This window comes from Apostichopus japonicus, chromosome 11, assembly GCF_037975245.1.
Source record: "Apostichopus japonicus isolate 1M-3 chromosome 11, ASM3797524v1, whole genome shotgun sequence".
Lineage (NCBI taxonomy): Eukaryota > Metazoa > Echinodermata > Holothuroidea > Aspidochirotida > Stichopodidae > Apostichopus > Apostichopus japonicus.
Window position 1 is genome coordinate 15,722,522 of NC_092571.1, and position 18,311 is coordinate 15,740,832.

Consider the following 18,311-nt stretch of genomic DNA (forward strand, 5'->3'; position numbering starts at 1 on the left):
GACACTGTAACACAGTATATGTTACATTAGATATGTAAACTGTGGGATACTTTAACACAGTATATGTAACATCGTCTATGTAAACTGGGATACTATAACACAGTATATGTAACATCTGATATGTAAACTGTGGGATACTGTAACACAGTATATGTAACATTAGATATGTAAACTGTGGGATACTGTAACACAGTATATGTAACTTCGGATATGTAAACTGTGGGATACTGTAACACAGTATATGTAACATCGTATATGTAAACTGAGATACTGTAACACAGTATATGTTACATCGGATATGTAAACTGTGGGATACTGTAACACAGTATATGTAACATCGGATACTGTAACACAGTATATGTAACTTCGGATATGTAAACTGTGGGATACTGTAACACAGTATATGTAACATCGTATATGTAAACTGTGGGATGCTGTAACACAGTATATGTAACATCAGATATGTAAACTGTGGGATACTGTAACACAATATATGTAACATCAGATATGTAAACTGTGGGATACTGTAACACAATATATGTAACATCAGATATGTAAACTGTGGGATACTGTAACACAGTATATGTAACATCGGATATGTTAACTGTGGGATACTGTAACACAGTATATGTTACATCGGATATGTAAACTGTGGGATACTGTACCCCAGTATATGTAACATCGGGATATGTAAACTGTGGGATACTGTAACACAGTATATGTAACTTCGGATATGTAAACTGTGGGATACTGTAACACAGTATATGTAACATCGGATATGTAAACTGGGATACTATAACACAGTATATGTAACATCAGATATGTAAACTGTGGGATACTGTACCACAGTATATGTAACATCGGGATATGTAAACTGTGGGATACTGTAACACAGTATATGTAACATCGTATATGTAAACTGGGATACTATAACACAGTATATGTAACATCGGATATGTTAACTGGGATACTGTAACACAGTATATGTAACATCAGATATGTAAACTGTGGGACACTGTAACACAGTATAATATGTAACAAACTGGGATACTGTAACACAGTATATGTAACACCGGATATGTAAACTGTGGGATACTGTAACACAGTATATGTAACATCAGATATGTAAACTGTGGGATACTGTAACACAGTATATGTAACATCAGATATGTAAACTATGGGAAACTGTAACACAGTATCATATTTAACATCAGATATGTAAACTGGGATACTGTAACACAGTATATGTAACATCGGATATGTAAACTGTGGGATACTGTAACACAGTATATGTAACATCTGATATGTAAACTGTGGGATACTGTAACACAGTATATGTTACATCGGATATGTAAACTGTGGGATACTGTAACACAGTATATGTAACATGAGATATGTAAACTGTGGGATACTGTAACACAGTATATGTAACATCTGATATGTAAACTGTGGGATACTGTAACACAGTATATGTTACTTCGGATATGTAAACTGTGGGATACTGTAACACAGTATATGTAACATCTGATATGTAAACTGTGGGATACTGTAACACAGTATATGTAACATCGGATATGTAAACTGTGGGATACTGTAACACAGTATATGTAACATCTGATATGTAAACTGTGGGATACTGTAACACAGTATATGTTACATCGGATATGTAAACTGTGGGATACTGTAACACAGTATAATATTTAACATCAGATATGTACTCTGGGATACTGTAACACAGTATATGTAACATCAGATATGTAAACTGTGGGACACTGTAACACAGTATAATATGTAACATCAGATATGTAAACTGGGATACTGTAACACAGTATATGTAACACCGGATATGTTAACTGTGGGATACTGTAACACAGTATATGTGGACTGTCTGATATTGTTAGACAGTGATGACTGGTGAAATGTGTTTCCAAATAGCCCAATAGGTTTTCTCTATATGAATATCAGACGTTTTCGATTAGTCTCTCAAGTGACAACAAGTACCTCCAAGTAATTTATATTTATGTGAAAGTGATGATTGTAGCAAAACTATATACAGTATTAGCAAATGTAAGGAATGCCACATTTCAATAACCCACAGTGGCTTAATGCAGCAATTATAAATGCCAAGAAGTACCACTGCAAGAAGAAGTACCACTGCAGAACCTTCAGTATAACAAAGCTAGGAAAATATTAAGTAGGGACCTTGGTTTGTTTCTTGACCAACTTTTTGTAAGAATTGTAAGAAAGATATACATACACAAAAGTGTGCTTTACATTCAGTCTGAGGACCCCCTTATCAAAATTCCTCCCGAAGAATACAAAAAATCTCACAAGAACTTATGAGTTCTCACGAGAAGTTTGCAATTATTCATGAGATCTATAGGGCCCCAATGATTTTTCCATCGTTTAAATCCACATAACCTACGACCAAAACAAATCCACTTAAGAATGGATTTCATCAGAGGACATGGTGATTCAGTTCAGATGACATGTGAGCGTAGGAGGCGGGGGGGGGGGGGGCTGCAGCCCCCCAACCAAATATTTTTTTGAAAGTTCAGACAATATGCTGAGAATTTTTCCGGCACCTACTGAAAAAGAATTTGCGATGTGTTTTTCAATAGTTAAACTTATATTATTATTAACATTATTATTGTAACGACTTCCCCAATGATTATAACCAATATGGAAGGGTAATTACACGGCAAATGATAGTATGTTATTGGCATGCAACATAATAACCGATGCATGTCTATATGATATGCACATTAACATGTTGAACGCGCGCGGAGCGCAGGAAAGAGTTTGGTTATCTTTTTCGGGCATATCGTTACAGCCCCCCCAAATCAAATTGGGCTCCTATGCATGTGAGGACTTGGAATTCTTTTGTTCAAGTCCTCTGAATGTGAAACAAGTCCACATGATGCACACATAGTAGAAGTTGTCATGTCAAAGGTCATCGGTACTGCTCACATAAGTGCTTAGACCAGAACTACGTTCCTTCATATAATTGAAAACTGTTACAAACAGCTGCAATCAAAACTTCATAATCACTTACCACTTCCAACTATAGATTCACTAATCAGAGAGTAGAGCAACATGAAGATTTTTTTTTTTTTTTTAAGTTGGAAATTTTCCTTCAAATTATCAGTAATTAGATAGTTTACTTTTTATATTAATTGATCAACAACAGTATTCAGAGCAAACTTGAAAGTCTAAAGACATCGCTAAAAAAATAGTTGTAGGTTCAAAAATAACAGCGAAACTGTGTCATATAAAATTTTGGACATTATCAAAGTTTATTGAGTTATGCCATTTTCTATAAGTTAGGAAAAATCGTCTTTGATTTGTAGTTTCAGCAATGTTTTTTTTTGGTGGGGGGGATGGAGGAATTCTCTCTTCTTATTGCTGGTTATTTAAAAATATGTCTCAATGATGACCACAGGGGTATTGTATCAAATACTTTTCAAAACTATCACAAACATTTGCTTTTTCCTTTATCCAAAAGCACACAAACAAAACTTTACTTCCTTATTGTCTTTTTAAGGATGTGAACGTCACCATATTTTCAGTCCATTTCCCCTTTATCTTTGCTGCCTTTCATTATTCTGTGCTTACTCTTCGAGAGAAACACAAATGATGAAAGAATGACCGTTACTGTCTTCGAAACATGACGCTTCTCTCATCAGTTTCTTTCCTTTAGCGTAATTAAAAGTAAACAGGATATGAATTATAACAATGGTCTATTGTTAAAAATTTTTGAAGACAATAATACAATATATACATTGCTTCTTCAAACTGCTGAAGACGAATGGAACTCCATAAAGGCCGACAGTAACTTATGATTGCAGAAATTTATTTCAGTATTACTTTTTATTATTATTATTATTATTAATTGTCTCCCTATGTACTCTCAAACACTAAGGGGGGTAAAAAAACAAGGCATGTGTGGGATGTGGCTTTACATTATCAACATCAATGGCAGATTCCTTTGTAGGGTATCATATGCTTGCTGCCTCTTTAAGATGTAAAGTTAATTACAGAATAAACAGGTGTTTAGTATTAACAAGGATTATTTCAGATTTTTACTTGTACATCCCTCAAAATTACACAAGAGACAAAACAATTCGATGCAAAATTTAACAGGGATGCTTAAGATCCTCTTTCATCAATCAAAAAATAAAGTTTCGTCTGTACTATAAACTTGAAAAATGATCAATGCATGTTTACAAACAAATGGAATTGATTTGGAATATGCTCATACATACGTACAGAAAGATTAAAACATAGAAAACCCTGATGCTTATTAATCTTCCCCCTCTCCTCCCCCCCCCCCCTCCATTGAAACTTGCTTTCTACCAGGTAAAGATTATACATACTAAACCAATCTTACAGGTCTTCGTCCAGCTTTAAGGAACTTCCGTAGATATGGCCGACAGTAGTCTGTATCCTCTCTTTGACTGTGATGTAAGCATTCCTCCAGTCCTGGCTATCACCGGTGGAAACCATCCTAAGAGCAAAATGAATCAAAGGCTGACATGTAAGGTCAAAGGTCGAACTTTGTTATGATAAATGTCAGCCTGTCAGCAGACCATCAAACTTAGCCAACTTCATCAAATTAAAGATCTGCTTTATTGGGCTCCAATTATAGAATGCTACAGCTAGGAATGTTTTGTGATTACGTAATCGACCTGCCACGGTCGTAAATCGACCTCAGGCTTAACAATTAGCCTGCAGAGCTTCTTAACACCATCAGGCTCTTTGTGTAAACACTGTGTCGAAATGTGTTCATGTCTACAATGTAGTTAATCATACAGCATTTACACAAAGCCCCTCATACAAGATAAAATATGTGGCAGGCATTGCAGACTAATTGGTAAAAAGAGGTCATTTTACGACCAAGGCAGGTAGATTACGTAATCTCAAGAAACTTTTCCATGATAGCGTGCTAAAGGTCGGGTCTATACAGCAGACCTTTTGGTATTTCTTATATACCAATTGATGTTATTCTTTTTAACACCTACAGGCACATCAGTTATATGAAGTATCAAGGAATGCCAAGGGAAATGCTAAATTCCAAACATTACAACGTTTCTTCATTAAAAAAATATTTAAAAAAAAATAATAGGGCTGATAGATTGTACAAATCATATAAAATACGTTGGAACACTATGCAGTTAGAAACCTGATCAGATGGTGCATGGACTTCCAATAGGAGCCAGTCTCCTTCTGCTAGCTGATGCTAGAAACCTCTTTATATAACTTAATGAATCACGGCAAACGGAGACATTATTAACAAACCCGAAGAGTGTTGAGAAATATTGAGGTTAGAGCGTAATTCAAGCTAGTGACCCACACACACTAGTAAGGTCAATGGTTTTGAATCAATTTTGAGCCAAACTGTTTTCTCTGCTCTTTTCAAAGATTTAGTTTAGATAGTGTTGGGTAGGAGCGTGAACTTCCAACAGGAGACCAATTTTATTATGCTCAATGAACCATAATCATCATCGTAATGATCTTGTAAAACATATCTGTAAAAATATCTTAATCAGCTTCGCAAAGTACTGTGCATGGTAGGGTGGGTGTTAATTTGACCTACATGATATTGCATCGGTCTGGTTATACCAGTCATGTGATTGCTCAACTGTGCAAAATATTGAATTTAAATTATTTAAAAAAAAATGGAATAATAATAAATAAAAATACAAGAACATTATTAGTGACATCATGGAGTTAGTATTGCCACAAATATGCTAGATTGATTGTAAAATGGCCATAGGTTGACGTTTTGCACTTCTAATTGTACAGCCACCCACATTTTGCTGATTTTACTCAGTGAGACATATTTGATCGATGAAGAGGGAGTTCCCAAGTCTTGTGTGACTTCAACCTGCCCCTCCCTCCCCCTCCCCCCCCCCCATCCACCCTGAAAGTTTTGGCAATAACTTAACCCTTAAAATACTAAACCATCAAAGTATTACCTATTTATATTTTAATAGTAATATACATTTCGGGTGATGGTTGATGGATGTTTTTACCTCTTAAAGGCTCTGAGAAGTTGAAAGACCATTTCTAAATTTTGATCCAGAATATGAGATCTCATGAAATGTACCACGTGGCTGATATCCTCATCTAAGGGACCTACAAGAAGAAACAGACGGGTTTTTTTAACGAGAAATTAAAAAAAAAATTGACAATATCAGTTTCTGCAGCTAAAAATGCACAACGAATAGGCTACAATAAAAGCAAATCTCTTATTAGTTGCTTGTCAACAGAGAGTTTTTGTGCCCTGGCCTTCAGATTCTTCCCCCTCCTCCAAGAAAATTTGCGGTAACCCTAGTTACCGTACTAAAATGCTGCTCGCTTTTTATTGTATCCTACAACAATGTAAAGCTGCATGGCTATTACTTTAGTAAACCCATAACTCTTCAAACAGTTTAACTAGAACATGAAAACTGATAACTTTTGAACAAATGCAGGGTTAGATTTTGTATTTCTGAAGGAGGCCCTGAACCAGACATAGATTTTGGGGCCTGCACTTTCATGAATTTACACTATTTTACCCTAGGTGTGTTTCAATTAGTATGTGTGTAAAGCATTAGTTGTCAAGATTTCATTGAATAGGTTTGCTATACCCATTGGCATGTACTTAGAAATGTGATAAGAGGCTAACCCCCCCCCCCTCCCAACCCACCCACCCTTCCCAAAATTGTTCTAACTTTAAAGAAATTCTCTGAAAGGTATCTGATAAGCCTCTTTTTTTCCCTCTGTTTTGGCCTTTAATTTTCCCTCCTTCATTGGGGCTTCCCAGGTCTGTTTGGTCCGATGGTAAATGTCGCACTGAGCAAATGAAAACTGTCTTTTAATGGTTTTATACCCACGAAAGGTCATAGTCGCATTACTGATAAATCTATAAAGGTAATTGGATTAAATTATTAACTACTTCTTAATTTAGGTCAAAGGAATATATATCCACAAATAAAGGTGGTTACTACATAGCTCAACTGTTCACACTGGAATCAATATATACTGTACAGCTTTTGGTACTATAATTATGTATGTATGTATGTATGTATATGTGATCTTCCCGCAAGCAGGAACTCGCGAAAGAAGCCATGGAGGCTTATAGACTCGCAAGCTGACCGAAGCCAATCTCTCGGCACACATCCATTTAACGTCCATGTCGGGAAGTTGTTATTGAACAACACCCTTGCCAGACGACACACCTTGCTGTCGGCAGGAATCGAACCGGGGATCTCATGACTGGGAGACGCCGGCGTTAACCACTAGGCTATACACTCCGCCTAAAAATATATTATAAATCACTTTTGTCAACAACAACTTACTTGCAAACAACTCCATCCACTGTTTCATCATATTTTTAACATCCTCAATCGTAAAGGCTCCACCGAGACTGATTTTCTTCTTCTCTGCATCTGCCGCAACTACTTCATATTTTACTGTTTCTCTTTCCTCGATGACACTTGGGTCTAACTCAGGCTCTGCATATTCATCACTATGTTGATCTTCTTTAATGAAATTATGAATATTCATATCATCATTAGTGCTCAGCTCATGACGACTTTTTCTATCATTTGTATTACTTAAAGAGTCTGTCGAAGGGTCTGTTGCGATCTTCACCCCGATCTTCAATTTCCTATCACACTTTTTTTTCTTAAACGCAAATTCTCTCATATTGAATGCCTCGGGAATGTTCCGTTTTCCAGCCGTTCTTGCACCCAGTGTCTGGTTAGTACCTCCCTGGACAAAGAGATATATGCAAATAAAAAAATATAAAAAGTATAAATTTTCACCTTTAAAATATTTGTTGTATAATATCTTGATGAATAAATGCATATTTGCAAACTTGAAAGTATTTGTATCAATTGGTCAGTTTGAGACTTGAATGGAATTCTGTCACCTAGGGGTCAAAGTTCAATCATAAACCCAACAAGAACAATGAGTCTACATGACTGTTCAAACTTTGCCCACTGAATAATACAACTGGAAACACAAACGGTAGGTAAATGTAGGACTACGTAAGCTAACATCCCCACCCCCTCCCCTCACCCCCTCCCCTTTTCAGCAATTAATTCTAGACTTCAAGACTGTTTGCATAAATATCCTATAGCACTCACAATTGGTGTACTTTGCGCTAGTTTTAGCCGACATCTTTCGCTTTCAACGACCTCTTGCAGTATGTCCGCGGGAAGATTCTGCAAAACTTCTTGATCAAGTTTAGAGGTAATCCCAGTTGATGTGCTGGCTTGGTTTGGGTCAAAATGTTTTGTTTTTCTGAAGAAAGTAAAACAAATAAAAAAATAATGATTCCATTTTATTATTTACTATGTTAATAATTAATTACACATAGTATAACAAAAAAATGTTTATGTTAATACCAATTTAGAGAGAAATTCTTATCAAGAAAATTAATTCAAAGCAATAACTGGAGATTTAAACTTTAATATTGTAAATAATGACATTATCAAATCTGGCAAAACTCTAAAAGTAGTCCTTATAGTTTTATCTATCATTCTATAGCTCTCTTATAAACACATCTGTATATTACACATTATTGGACAAATTGTGTCAATATTTAGAATTTCATGACTGAAATTCAAATAAAAATGTTAAACCAGTTTTTGATAATTTTATTATACTATAGATGACACTGTATGCTGTACTGGCCCCAAATATGCTAGATATTCAAATATGGTCAAGTACCTTTGGTCAAAATAATGAAACTGTTTCTATTACAACCTTTGAGGAAATTTTCCTCACTGGGACATTCAGTCATCATATGTGTTCCTTAAAAATATCTGAGAACAATATGGAGAGTAACGTAAAGACCTCCAGGAAAGTACTTTTTGAAAACTGCGTGCAATGATAGCGTGCTTTTATTTGGGACCTATACTGACTACCTTTAAAGGTCATCCATATTTGGCCCCAAATTTGGGCATATTAAACATTGCTAAAAGTGTTCATATTTTTTTTCATTTCATTTTTATTTTTCAAAGTACTCTCTGGATCAGTTCTGACCCTCAAAAGTTTTCCCCAGATTTACAGGAATGTTCAACGAGACAACAGAAACATCTACGAGATGAATAAAGCCCCAGGATGGTGGTGAACCTTTTTCGTGAACTTTGCACATGTCATTATTATTTGACTTTCGAGCATATTTTTGGAGCCTGCAGTCTGGTGATTTTTAAAAGTGGAGTCTCCACCTTGCTTTCAAAACGACGTATGACTACAACGTGTTGATTTCCTCTAGAAAAGATGATGTTGGTAAATGGTCGTGCCTTTGATCTACAAATCTAAGTTCGATCTTAAGATTTGGTACCCATTGCTGTGACATTTAGCTTTATAACAGAAATAATGTGAAACACAAGAAGGAAAAAAAACAACTATTCAAGGTATAAAAATAATTTTTGTGCAGTACTGTTACCTATCATCGTCACTGATTTCAGAAGAATTCTTTAAACCAAGCTTGGACTCACGAAGAACTTCGCTCTGTATCGCTGTAGGTAGGGAATCCAACACTGATGGATCTATCTATAAAGAATAATTATTTAACAATGTTTTCATTTGTCAAAAAAACAAAACGGACACAATTTTTACAGCACTTCAATGACTTAGCCACAATATCTCTATTAAAGGATCAAAGGTGATCATAGATATATGATTTTTATATCATTTCCAAGAACATTTCTTATGATGTTATTGATCATCAAAGAGAAACTACTATCTGTTCAGGTAATACACCTCCATTAAATTATGCAGACCCAGAAATTCAGGATATTTACCGGCCAAATGCCAGGGAATATTACCGTTTGGAAATTTTCTGCCGGTACAGATGAAGAACTTAAACATGACGGTCAGTCAAAGAATTGGCATGATTTCCGTAGCTAATATAAGCCCTGTATTTACTGCTAATTCTTATCGGCAAGAATTATTGGGTTGTTATCAAAAGCCTGTGTACAGTCATTATAAACTGATGTGCACTGTAACTCAAGAAAAACAGAACTTGATTTTAGCCAGTGGATCTTTTGATGCACTGACATTTTCCAGCACTGTGGTTGAAATTGTGGAATTCTCCGCCTTGCTATTTCAAGAAATAATAATTTAACACCTGAGGCTTGATACACCATCAAAGTGGCTGGATAAAGGAAAGATTGACCCGGTGCAAAATTGCTACCAGCTATTTGATCCGACCCAAGGGCCATGGGGCCTTGAAAGAAACAATTAATGGAGGACCCGCCAAGAAGAGCACAGCACCTTTGGTGTATGTGACCCAAAGGCACTCCGGCCCCTAGCTGGTGTGCGGGTAGGCCCATCGGGACCAGGGCTGGTGGGGATCTAGTGCAGAACAGAGCCCATTAAAGCAGCAATCCAAATTAATTTTTGAGAATTTTTTGGGCCCGACTTAGAACTGAGACCTGTGTAATGGTTTTGCCTCCAACGGCTGCAATAAAGCGCAATTTTTAACCTTTTTAACCATTAATTTGGGGCACAGGAAAATCAAAATGACATGTATAGACCGTATAGAGATACTTCAAAATTTTTGTTTGGTACAAATGGTTATAATATGCTTACCTTTCCATTTGGGTATTTCTTCTTTTTTTCATTGCGAGAGGTGAGAGCTCCTCGTGGTGTTGTAAAGTTTTTCCTTGAAACTACTTTGCCATTCACAGCTGCACTACAGTCAGTAGTTCCAACCACGTCATATCCAGCTTCATCCGAAGTGTTTGATTCCCTCGTTCTCTTAGGACCCTGTTTCTCACCGACGACTTTATTCATCGGCAACTTGCCTTCACCGCCACTGCCAGTGTCATCTTCCTTTATCGTAGGCAACCTTAGTTCTTTCCGGCCGTGAATGCCGGACGTGACCGACACGTTCTTTCCCGTCGATATTTTCGCGGAGGTTTTATCCGGCTTGTTTTCTTCTCTTTTAAAGACTGCCAGTTTAGACCTCGTTGTCTCGGCGATGGTTTGATACCTTGCTCTTTTGTCTGTCATAGCCCTCGGTGTTCTGCTGCTGGTCTTATCGAGACCTCCTCCAATGGTATCACTCTCTACTGTTTGATTGACAGTTTTCCTTTTTGGTGACTTAGTTTTATCCTTATCCAATGGTAACCCTTTCTTGCTATTTTCTATTTTCCCTTGACTAATTTTATTCCTTAATGCCTTGTTGGTATTGTCCATTGCTGTTGCATGGATGCTTGGTCTCATTGCCTTTCTGTCCTTTTGTCTCACGGCTGCTTTGTCGATACAATTGTTTCTTCCTATGTTGCGATGGACCATTACTCCTCTGTTGACATTATTAATGGCTGTTCTGTTGCTGTGTTCCCCAACTGCTCTGTTGCTAATATGCCTAGTTGCTCTGTTGACATTAGCCATGGCTGCTCGGTTGCTAGGATCCCTACCTGCTTTGTTGCTATGATCCCCAGCTGCTCTGCTGGCATACTGAAATCCTCTTTTGACGTTATTTTGTACTGCTACTCTGCGAGTATGATCTGACGATCCGTTGTTAGCCCCATTCATGACTGCTCGGTTGCTAGGGTCCCTACCTGCTTTGTTGCTATGATCCCCAGCTGCTCTGCTGGCATACTGCAATCCTGTTTTGTCGTTATTTTGTACTGCTACTCTGCGAGTATGATCTGGCGATCCGTTGTTAGCGCCATCCATGACTGCTCGGTTGCTAGGATCCCTACCTGCTTTGTTGCTATGATCCCCAGCTGCTCTGCTGGCATACTGCAATCCTGTTTTGTCGTTATTTTGTACTGCTACTCTGCGAGTATGATCTGGCGATCCGTTGTTAGCGCCATCCATGACTGCTCGGTTGCTAGGATCCCTACCTGCTTTGTTGCTATGATCCCCAGCTGCTCTGCTGGCATACTGCAATCCTGTTTTGTCGTCATTTTGTACTGCTACTCTGCGAGTATGATCTGGCGATCCGTTGTTAGCGCCATCCATGACTGCTCGATTGCTAGGATCCCTACCTGCTTTGTTGCTATGATCCCCAGCTGCTCTGCTGGTATTCTGCAATCCTGTTTTGTGGTTATTTTGTACTGCTACTCTGCGAGTATGATCTGACGATCCGTTGTTAGCGCCATCCATGACTGCTCGATTGCCACGATCCCTACCTGCTTTGTTGCTATGATCCCCAGCTGCTCGGCTGGCATACTGCAATCCTATTTTGTCGTTATCTTTTACTGGTACTCTGCGAGTATGATCTGATGATCCGTTGTTAGCCCCATCCATGATTGCTCGGTTGCTAGGATCCCTACCTGCTTTGTTGCTATGATCCCCAGCTGCTCTGCTGGCATACTGCAATCCTGTTTTGTCGTTATCTTTTACTGGTACTCTGCGAGTATGATCTGACGATCCGTTGTTAGCGCCATCCATGACTGCTCGGTTGCTAGGATCCCTACCTGCTTTGTTGCTATGATCCCCAGCTGCTCTGCTGGTATACTGCAATCCTGTTTTGCCGTTATCTTTTACTGGTACTCTGCGAGTATGATCTGACGATCCGTTGTTAGCGCCATCCATGACTGCTCGGTTGCTAGGATCCCTACCTGCTTTGTTGCTATGATCCCCAGCTGCTCTGCTGGCATACTGCAATCCTGTTTTGCCGTTATCTTTTACTGGTACTCTGCGAGTATGATCTGACGATCCGTTGTTAGCGCCATCCATGACTGCTCGGTTGCTAGGATCCCTACCTGCTTTGTTGCTATGATCCCCAGCTGCTCTGCTGGCATACTGCAATCCTGTTTTGTCATTATCTTTTACTGGTACTCTGCGAGTATGATCTGACGATCCGTTGTTAGCGACAACCGTGACTGCTCGGTTGCTAGGATCCCTACCTGCTTTGTTGCTATGATCCCCAGTTGCTCTGCTGGCATACTGCAATCCTGGTTTGTCGTTATCTTTTACTGCTACTCTGCGAGTATGATCTGACGATCCGTTGTTAGCGCCATCTATGACTAAACCATTGGCACTTGATGCTCTGCTGGTATTGTCCCTTGCAACTCTGTTGCACTGTTCTATTTCTGTTCTATCTGTAACATCCAGTCTTCGTTTGTTGATGTTATTCATGGCTGCATTGTTGTAGTTTCCCCGCATTGATGATGTGTTTGTATTACTTGGTCCTCTTTTGGTACTACCTATGGTTTCTACCTTATCGAATGTTAGTGCTCTTTTCACCCCACTTACCGGACCCTTGGGAGTCTTTGGAACAAAGCTACTTTCCTTTATCCTTCCTTGATTTATCTCTGCAGGAACCTGAGATTTATCGTTTTCTTCGGTTTTCATTCCTTTCTGGGAATCGATCATTTTTTGATCGACGCCTACATTGCTCCCAAATCTCTGTACATTTGTCTGATCGGTAGACGACAGTTCTCCCTTCTGGAATAATCCCTCTCTGGAAGAATTTGGAAATCGTCCTTTGATTTCTGCCACCAAATTCTCGTTATGTCTCATGGCGAGACGTTTCCCGTCGAGTGGGAGACCGTTCAGGGGGGCAAAAGTCTTCTTCATGACATTTTGTGCTTTGCTCATCTTGGTCGCAGAGTTCCGCGACACGCAGGCACGCTTTTTAGTGACAAAAGAGAGAAGGGAGTATGGTTTTTCCTTCGTCTTGGGAGGAGAAAGTTTGGGGGAGATCGGACACTTGGACTGAGTAGGGCTGTCTCCTTTCTTTGGGAGCATTTCCGTGAGTGATTTGGTTTTATTCGTCATGCTGCTGGGTGGCTTCAGACGGCTCATTTGGATGCCAACCTTGGAGAAGCAAGAAAATGGAAAAACTTAAAATGACAGCAGCTGGCTGCAAATTCAATTATACATAACTAATTAAAAGATACCAAAAATAGAACCTTAATTTATGTAGTTATGTGATTATTGTAAGCTCCAATTTTTTCTCCAAAGTAGCCTGCTATAGTTCCTTTTCGTAACAAAATTCCACTCTCCTCCAGATTTATCGAGATTAAGATACTAACTTGCAATGTCTTCTACAAATTCAGTCAAGTTGTTTTCTTGTCCAAATCCAATCTGACATCTTTATCAATCTAGACACTGACGTATGAAACATCAAAAGGGGCTCATCAGCATTTCCACGGAGGGGGCTGTCACATTGGTACTCGGACATACTTAATCCGTACTATTTCTAGATCTCCGATTCAAAAGGTACACGATAGGGTAAAAGCACTCACAAGAGCACACACGCACACCCGATGAAATTGTAGAGAGACACTCTGGTTGATTGCCTCATTCAAGATTCCACTTACCAGCATTATCGCCGATTACGAAAAAACAAGTATTACATAACACACGCTGGATGCATTGTTTTCAAATGAACTATTCTTTGTTAACCATGAACAAACTGGTTTATATATACTATAAGCAATTAATCAACTAATGATAACCCCCATTCTACTAAAACTCATAGCGAAAGCTAGTTACGCATATAACTACAGAGGTCTGGTATGAGAGCGCCCTCTGTTAATTTTGTTCATGGTTGCAGTGCCCTCTGTTAATCTGCTTTGCATATATTCTTACAGTGGAAAAACAATAACGATCCTATGAAAGAGTGAACTGATTAGGCCTACAGGTGAATCTCACAAACCAAAATGACAATTAAGAGACACCAACCATGCACTATCAATGAGGGCACTCATGATACACACTTCAAATGTATTGATTAATTGAAAATTAAAATTTGACAATTTAATCCTATAATATAAAATTAAAAAAATACAGATTAAAATTTGTTTATATGATCAGAGAAAGGCAGTAACTCCTGAAGAGCGAACTGATTAGGCCTACAGGTGAATCTCACAACGAAAATGACAATGACGACACACTAAGCATGCACGTTCAATGAGGGGACTCATTATACATACTTCACATGTATTGATAAATTGAATTGAAATTTGGAAATTGATTCCTATAACTGTAAACTTATGAAAATACAGATTAAAATTTGTTTATATGATCAGAGAAGGCTTTAACTCCTGGAAGAAGGATATGATTCCATTGTGAATATCTGTCAAAGAACCTGATACACTCTCGAACTTATTCGCCTTACATCAAAACTGTTTAAACTGTGATGATGATCGTGGTCCATCAAGCGGGGGGGGGGGGGGGGGGGGGGGTATCATACTTCACATGTATTGATAAATTGAATTGAAATTTGGAAATTGATTCCTATAACTGTAAACTTATGAAAATACAGATTAAAATTTGTTTATATGATCAGAGAAGGCTTTAACTACTGGAAGAAGGAATTGATTCCATTGTGAATATCTGTCAAAGAACCTGATACACTCTCGACCTTATTCGCCTTACATCAAAACTGTTTAAACTGTGATGATGATCGTGGTCCATCAAGCGGGGGGGGGTATCATAAGTCCCCCCCCAGGAGGGTATATACCGAATTATGATCACAGATAAAGTTGGTGAGAGATCCACTGTGTAGGCTACATGTGTACCTGAACTGAAATAAACTGATGGATATAGGCCTAATTAGGCCTACTACAAATGATCTGAACCACTGTGTAGGCTACATATGTCCTTAACTGAAATAATCTGATGGATATAGGCCGAGGCCTACTACAAAGGATCTGAACTAAAAGATGCGAGTGTATTAATTTGAAGAAAGTAAGTCACCCGAGATAGAGCCCGGTCACAAGAAAGTAAACAACTTGACTAACTCTCAACCTCAGTTGTGATCTTGACCATGTGATGATGACGCTGATTAAGTGCTAATGTTACACTCTTCAACTGTTTTGATATTAAATGAAATATCAAAATAATTTGTTCACTTTTTTATTCCAATTTTAATGCTGTAAAGTTAACTAATGCAAGCTTACTGATTATATTTTTATCTTCTTATACTCACAGATTATGAGCAATAACTACCAGAATGGTTCTTAGTATATTCCCCTCTTTTCCTCGGTCCAATTTAAAATTACAAAAAAACTATCCGAAGATTTGAGAGCCAATTACCGAAAACCACTCCAATAGGAATCTTCCGTGTTTCACGTTTCGAATAAACATCGATTATAAACTGAGCATGCTTTAGGACAGACAGTGTGATGCGTACGTCATAGGAGGTATTACATCAGAAATTATCTTGAAATCGATTCATCTTTGTTTCTCACCGAAAAGGAAAAGCCATTCTTCTACCGACTACTTTATATATTCTGGCATTACTCCAGCAACATTTGAAATCTGTTTCTGGGTTTAGTGAAATACTTTTAAAGTGATATATTTGTGCATATTAAGTTTTAAAGATTATTTGGCAAACATTGGATACTGCAAACTCATTTGAGAATTTAGCTGAGAATTTAGCTTATTTAGGTCAGTACTAGTACTACAGAGGATAGTGGATGAAAAATGGCATGTGTCAAGTCTTCTTTTTTAGGGTAAAGCATCCTGAGAATTATGAGGAATATATTCAACACTTCCACTCCCGTTCCTGCTCTCCGGCCTGCTAAATGTGACTATCGAACTGGTGACCAAGTCTAGCAGAGACAAGTGAATCACAGATTAAAACTGGCTTATACCAAACCTCTTTTGTTTAGCTTAGTTTAGAGACCTAAGGATCAGGAAGCCTTACAGTAGCTTATTTGAGACCCTATCCGTGTTAGATCATGAATGAACACCGGTTTATTTCAAGCCTTCTCTTTTCGATAAGCGTTCAGAGGATAACGAAGGCAGGGGTGTGAATTCGCTCCCATTCCTGCTCCCGAGAACGCCATTTAACGTCCCCATCCGAGGGGACTAGAGTGTATGCCACAGTGTCTGACCACGTTCTCAAATAATGAGGTAGGCAAAGGCACCCCATTAGACATCACTGCAGTGCAGCCATGACGAACAAAGTTGTTTCAAAACCAAGTGAAGAACAGAAACAAACCCCTTTTTCCAAGTTTACAAACCAGAAATACCAAATCCACGGAAGACTCCGTACATCACCACTGCACTGCAGCGATTATTGAATAGGTCAAGAGCAATTTGATCCTGGAAACCTAAGGTTTGTGAGGCGGACACTCTAACCGCTGAACCAAGCCTTTGCTTTCGGTAAAGTATTCTGAGATTTATGAAGCATATGCATGCAACACTTCAAGTCTCATTCCCGCTCTCAGTGACTATCAAACTGGTTTAATACTGCACACAAAATAGGACAAACTAAAACGAATGACAATTGACTTTGTACAGGGTTAATTATCATTCACGGATGACAGCGAATGACAACGAATGACAACGAAGGACGGTGGTGAGAAGAGATAGAATTATTAACGGAGTGGAGTAAATCATTTTTTTTTTCATAGAAATGTCCAATATAAGGACTCTTCCTGAAATTTTTAGCCATTTCAAGATTATAGTATTGTTAGTTTCTAACAATATCGGAAAAATGACGTTAAATTTACCTTTTAAAATCAGACTTACAATTTCGCTTACTATAAGGTGCGTTTGTATCTTGTCCGTACTTTACTAGATCTGTAAGCCACGCACTTCGCGTCCACTCGGTTTGCGTGGCTTTAATATACCCACTAAGTCTGAACTGTGATATCCGGTTGAAGCAAATGTCTGTGCTGTCATTCACTGTCATTCGTTTTAGTCAACGCAATTTTTTAGTGTGTACAACATATTGTCATTCGTTATGTGTAACGCAATTGTCATTCGTTTTAGTAACACCCCACAAAATGGCCATTTACTCAAAAACCACCCAGTCCCATTGACCCTGTGCTCATCATTCTGAACCATATAGCTGGTCAGTGAACCTTTCACGAGACGTTTTAGAAAGTGAAAACAAGATGGCCGTGTCACTCTGGATACAGCCACTAAAACATGAGTTCTGTGATCACGAGGTGAAACAGATAATTGAAGTAACAGTGTGCAGCTCAGACAGAGAATGGAGCATTTCACCTGTGACATACACGTGATAGTATCATTATTTTCCCTTGTGTGAAATATACACAGTCGCTATAAAACCAAAATCAAGTTTAGTTTATGCATTGTATAAGGCTCGTTATTTCAATCGCATAAAGCCGCAAGTGTAACACTGGGAGGGGGGGCAAATATTTGTATTGCCACAAAAAGAGTTTTTTCTAGAACAAAGATTCTGTCTGCAAGATCATTCCCAACCACCGCCCCTTAACATTAGCTATGCCACTGATTAACTTAAGAAGGGTGTGGGATGAAAGTTTACCTCTGTGTTTGACATTCTATAGGCAGGTTTATCTTTTTGACAAAGTAAAATGGCAAGATTGCTCTTGTTTGTGAGGAGGTGAGATATGTGAGGAAAAAGAAAGCAA

The 18,311-nt window shown here is 38.3% G+C and overlaps 1 protein-coding gene across 1 annotated transcript in view; it reads right to left on the minus strand.

Moving 5' to 3' along the window:
• Positions 1-2,373: 2,373 nt before the first annotated feature.
• LOC139975857 (uncharacterized) overlaps positions 2,374-18,311 on the minus strand; it is a 28,133-nt gene continuing 12,195 nt past the window's right edge. The window contains exons 10-15 of the mRNA XM_071984106.1: positions 10,591-13,773; positions 9,443-9,549; positions 8,136-8,292; positions 7,344-7,758; positions 6,036-6,138; positions 2,374-4,507 (exon numbers count right to left, since the gene is read on the minus strand). Of these exons, the coding sequence (XP_071840207.1) occupies positions 4,387-4,507; positions 6,036-6,138; positions 7,344-7,758; positions 8,136-8,292; positions 9,443-9,549; positions 10,591-13,773 (4,086 nt within the window). The 3' untranslated portion in view covers positions 2,374-4,386. The remainder of the gene's footprint in view (positions 4,508-6,035; positions 6,139-7,343; positions 7,759-8,135; positions 8,293-9,442; positions 9,550-10,590; positions 13,774-18,311) is intronic.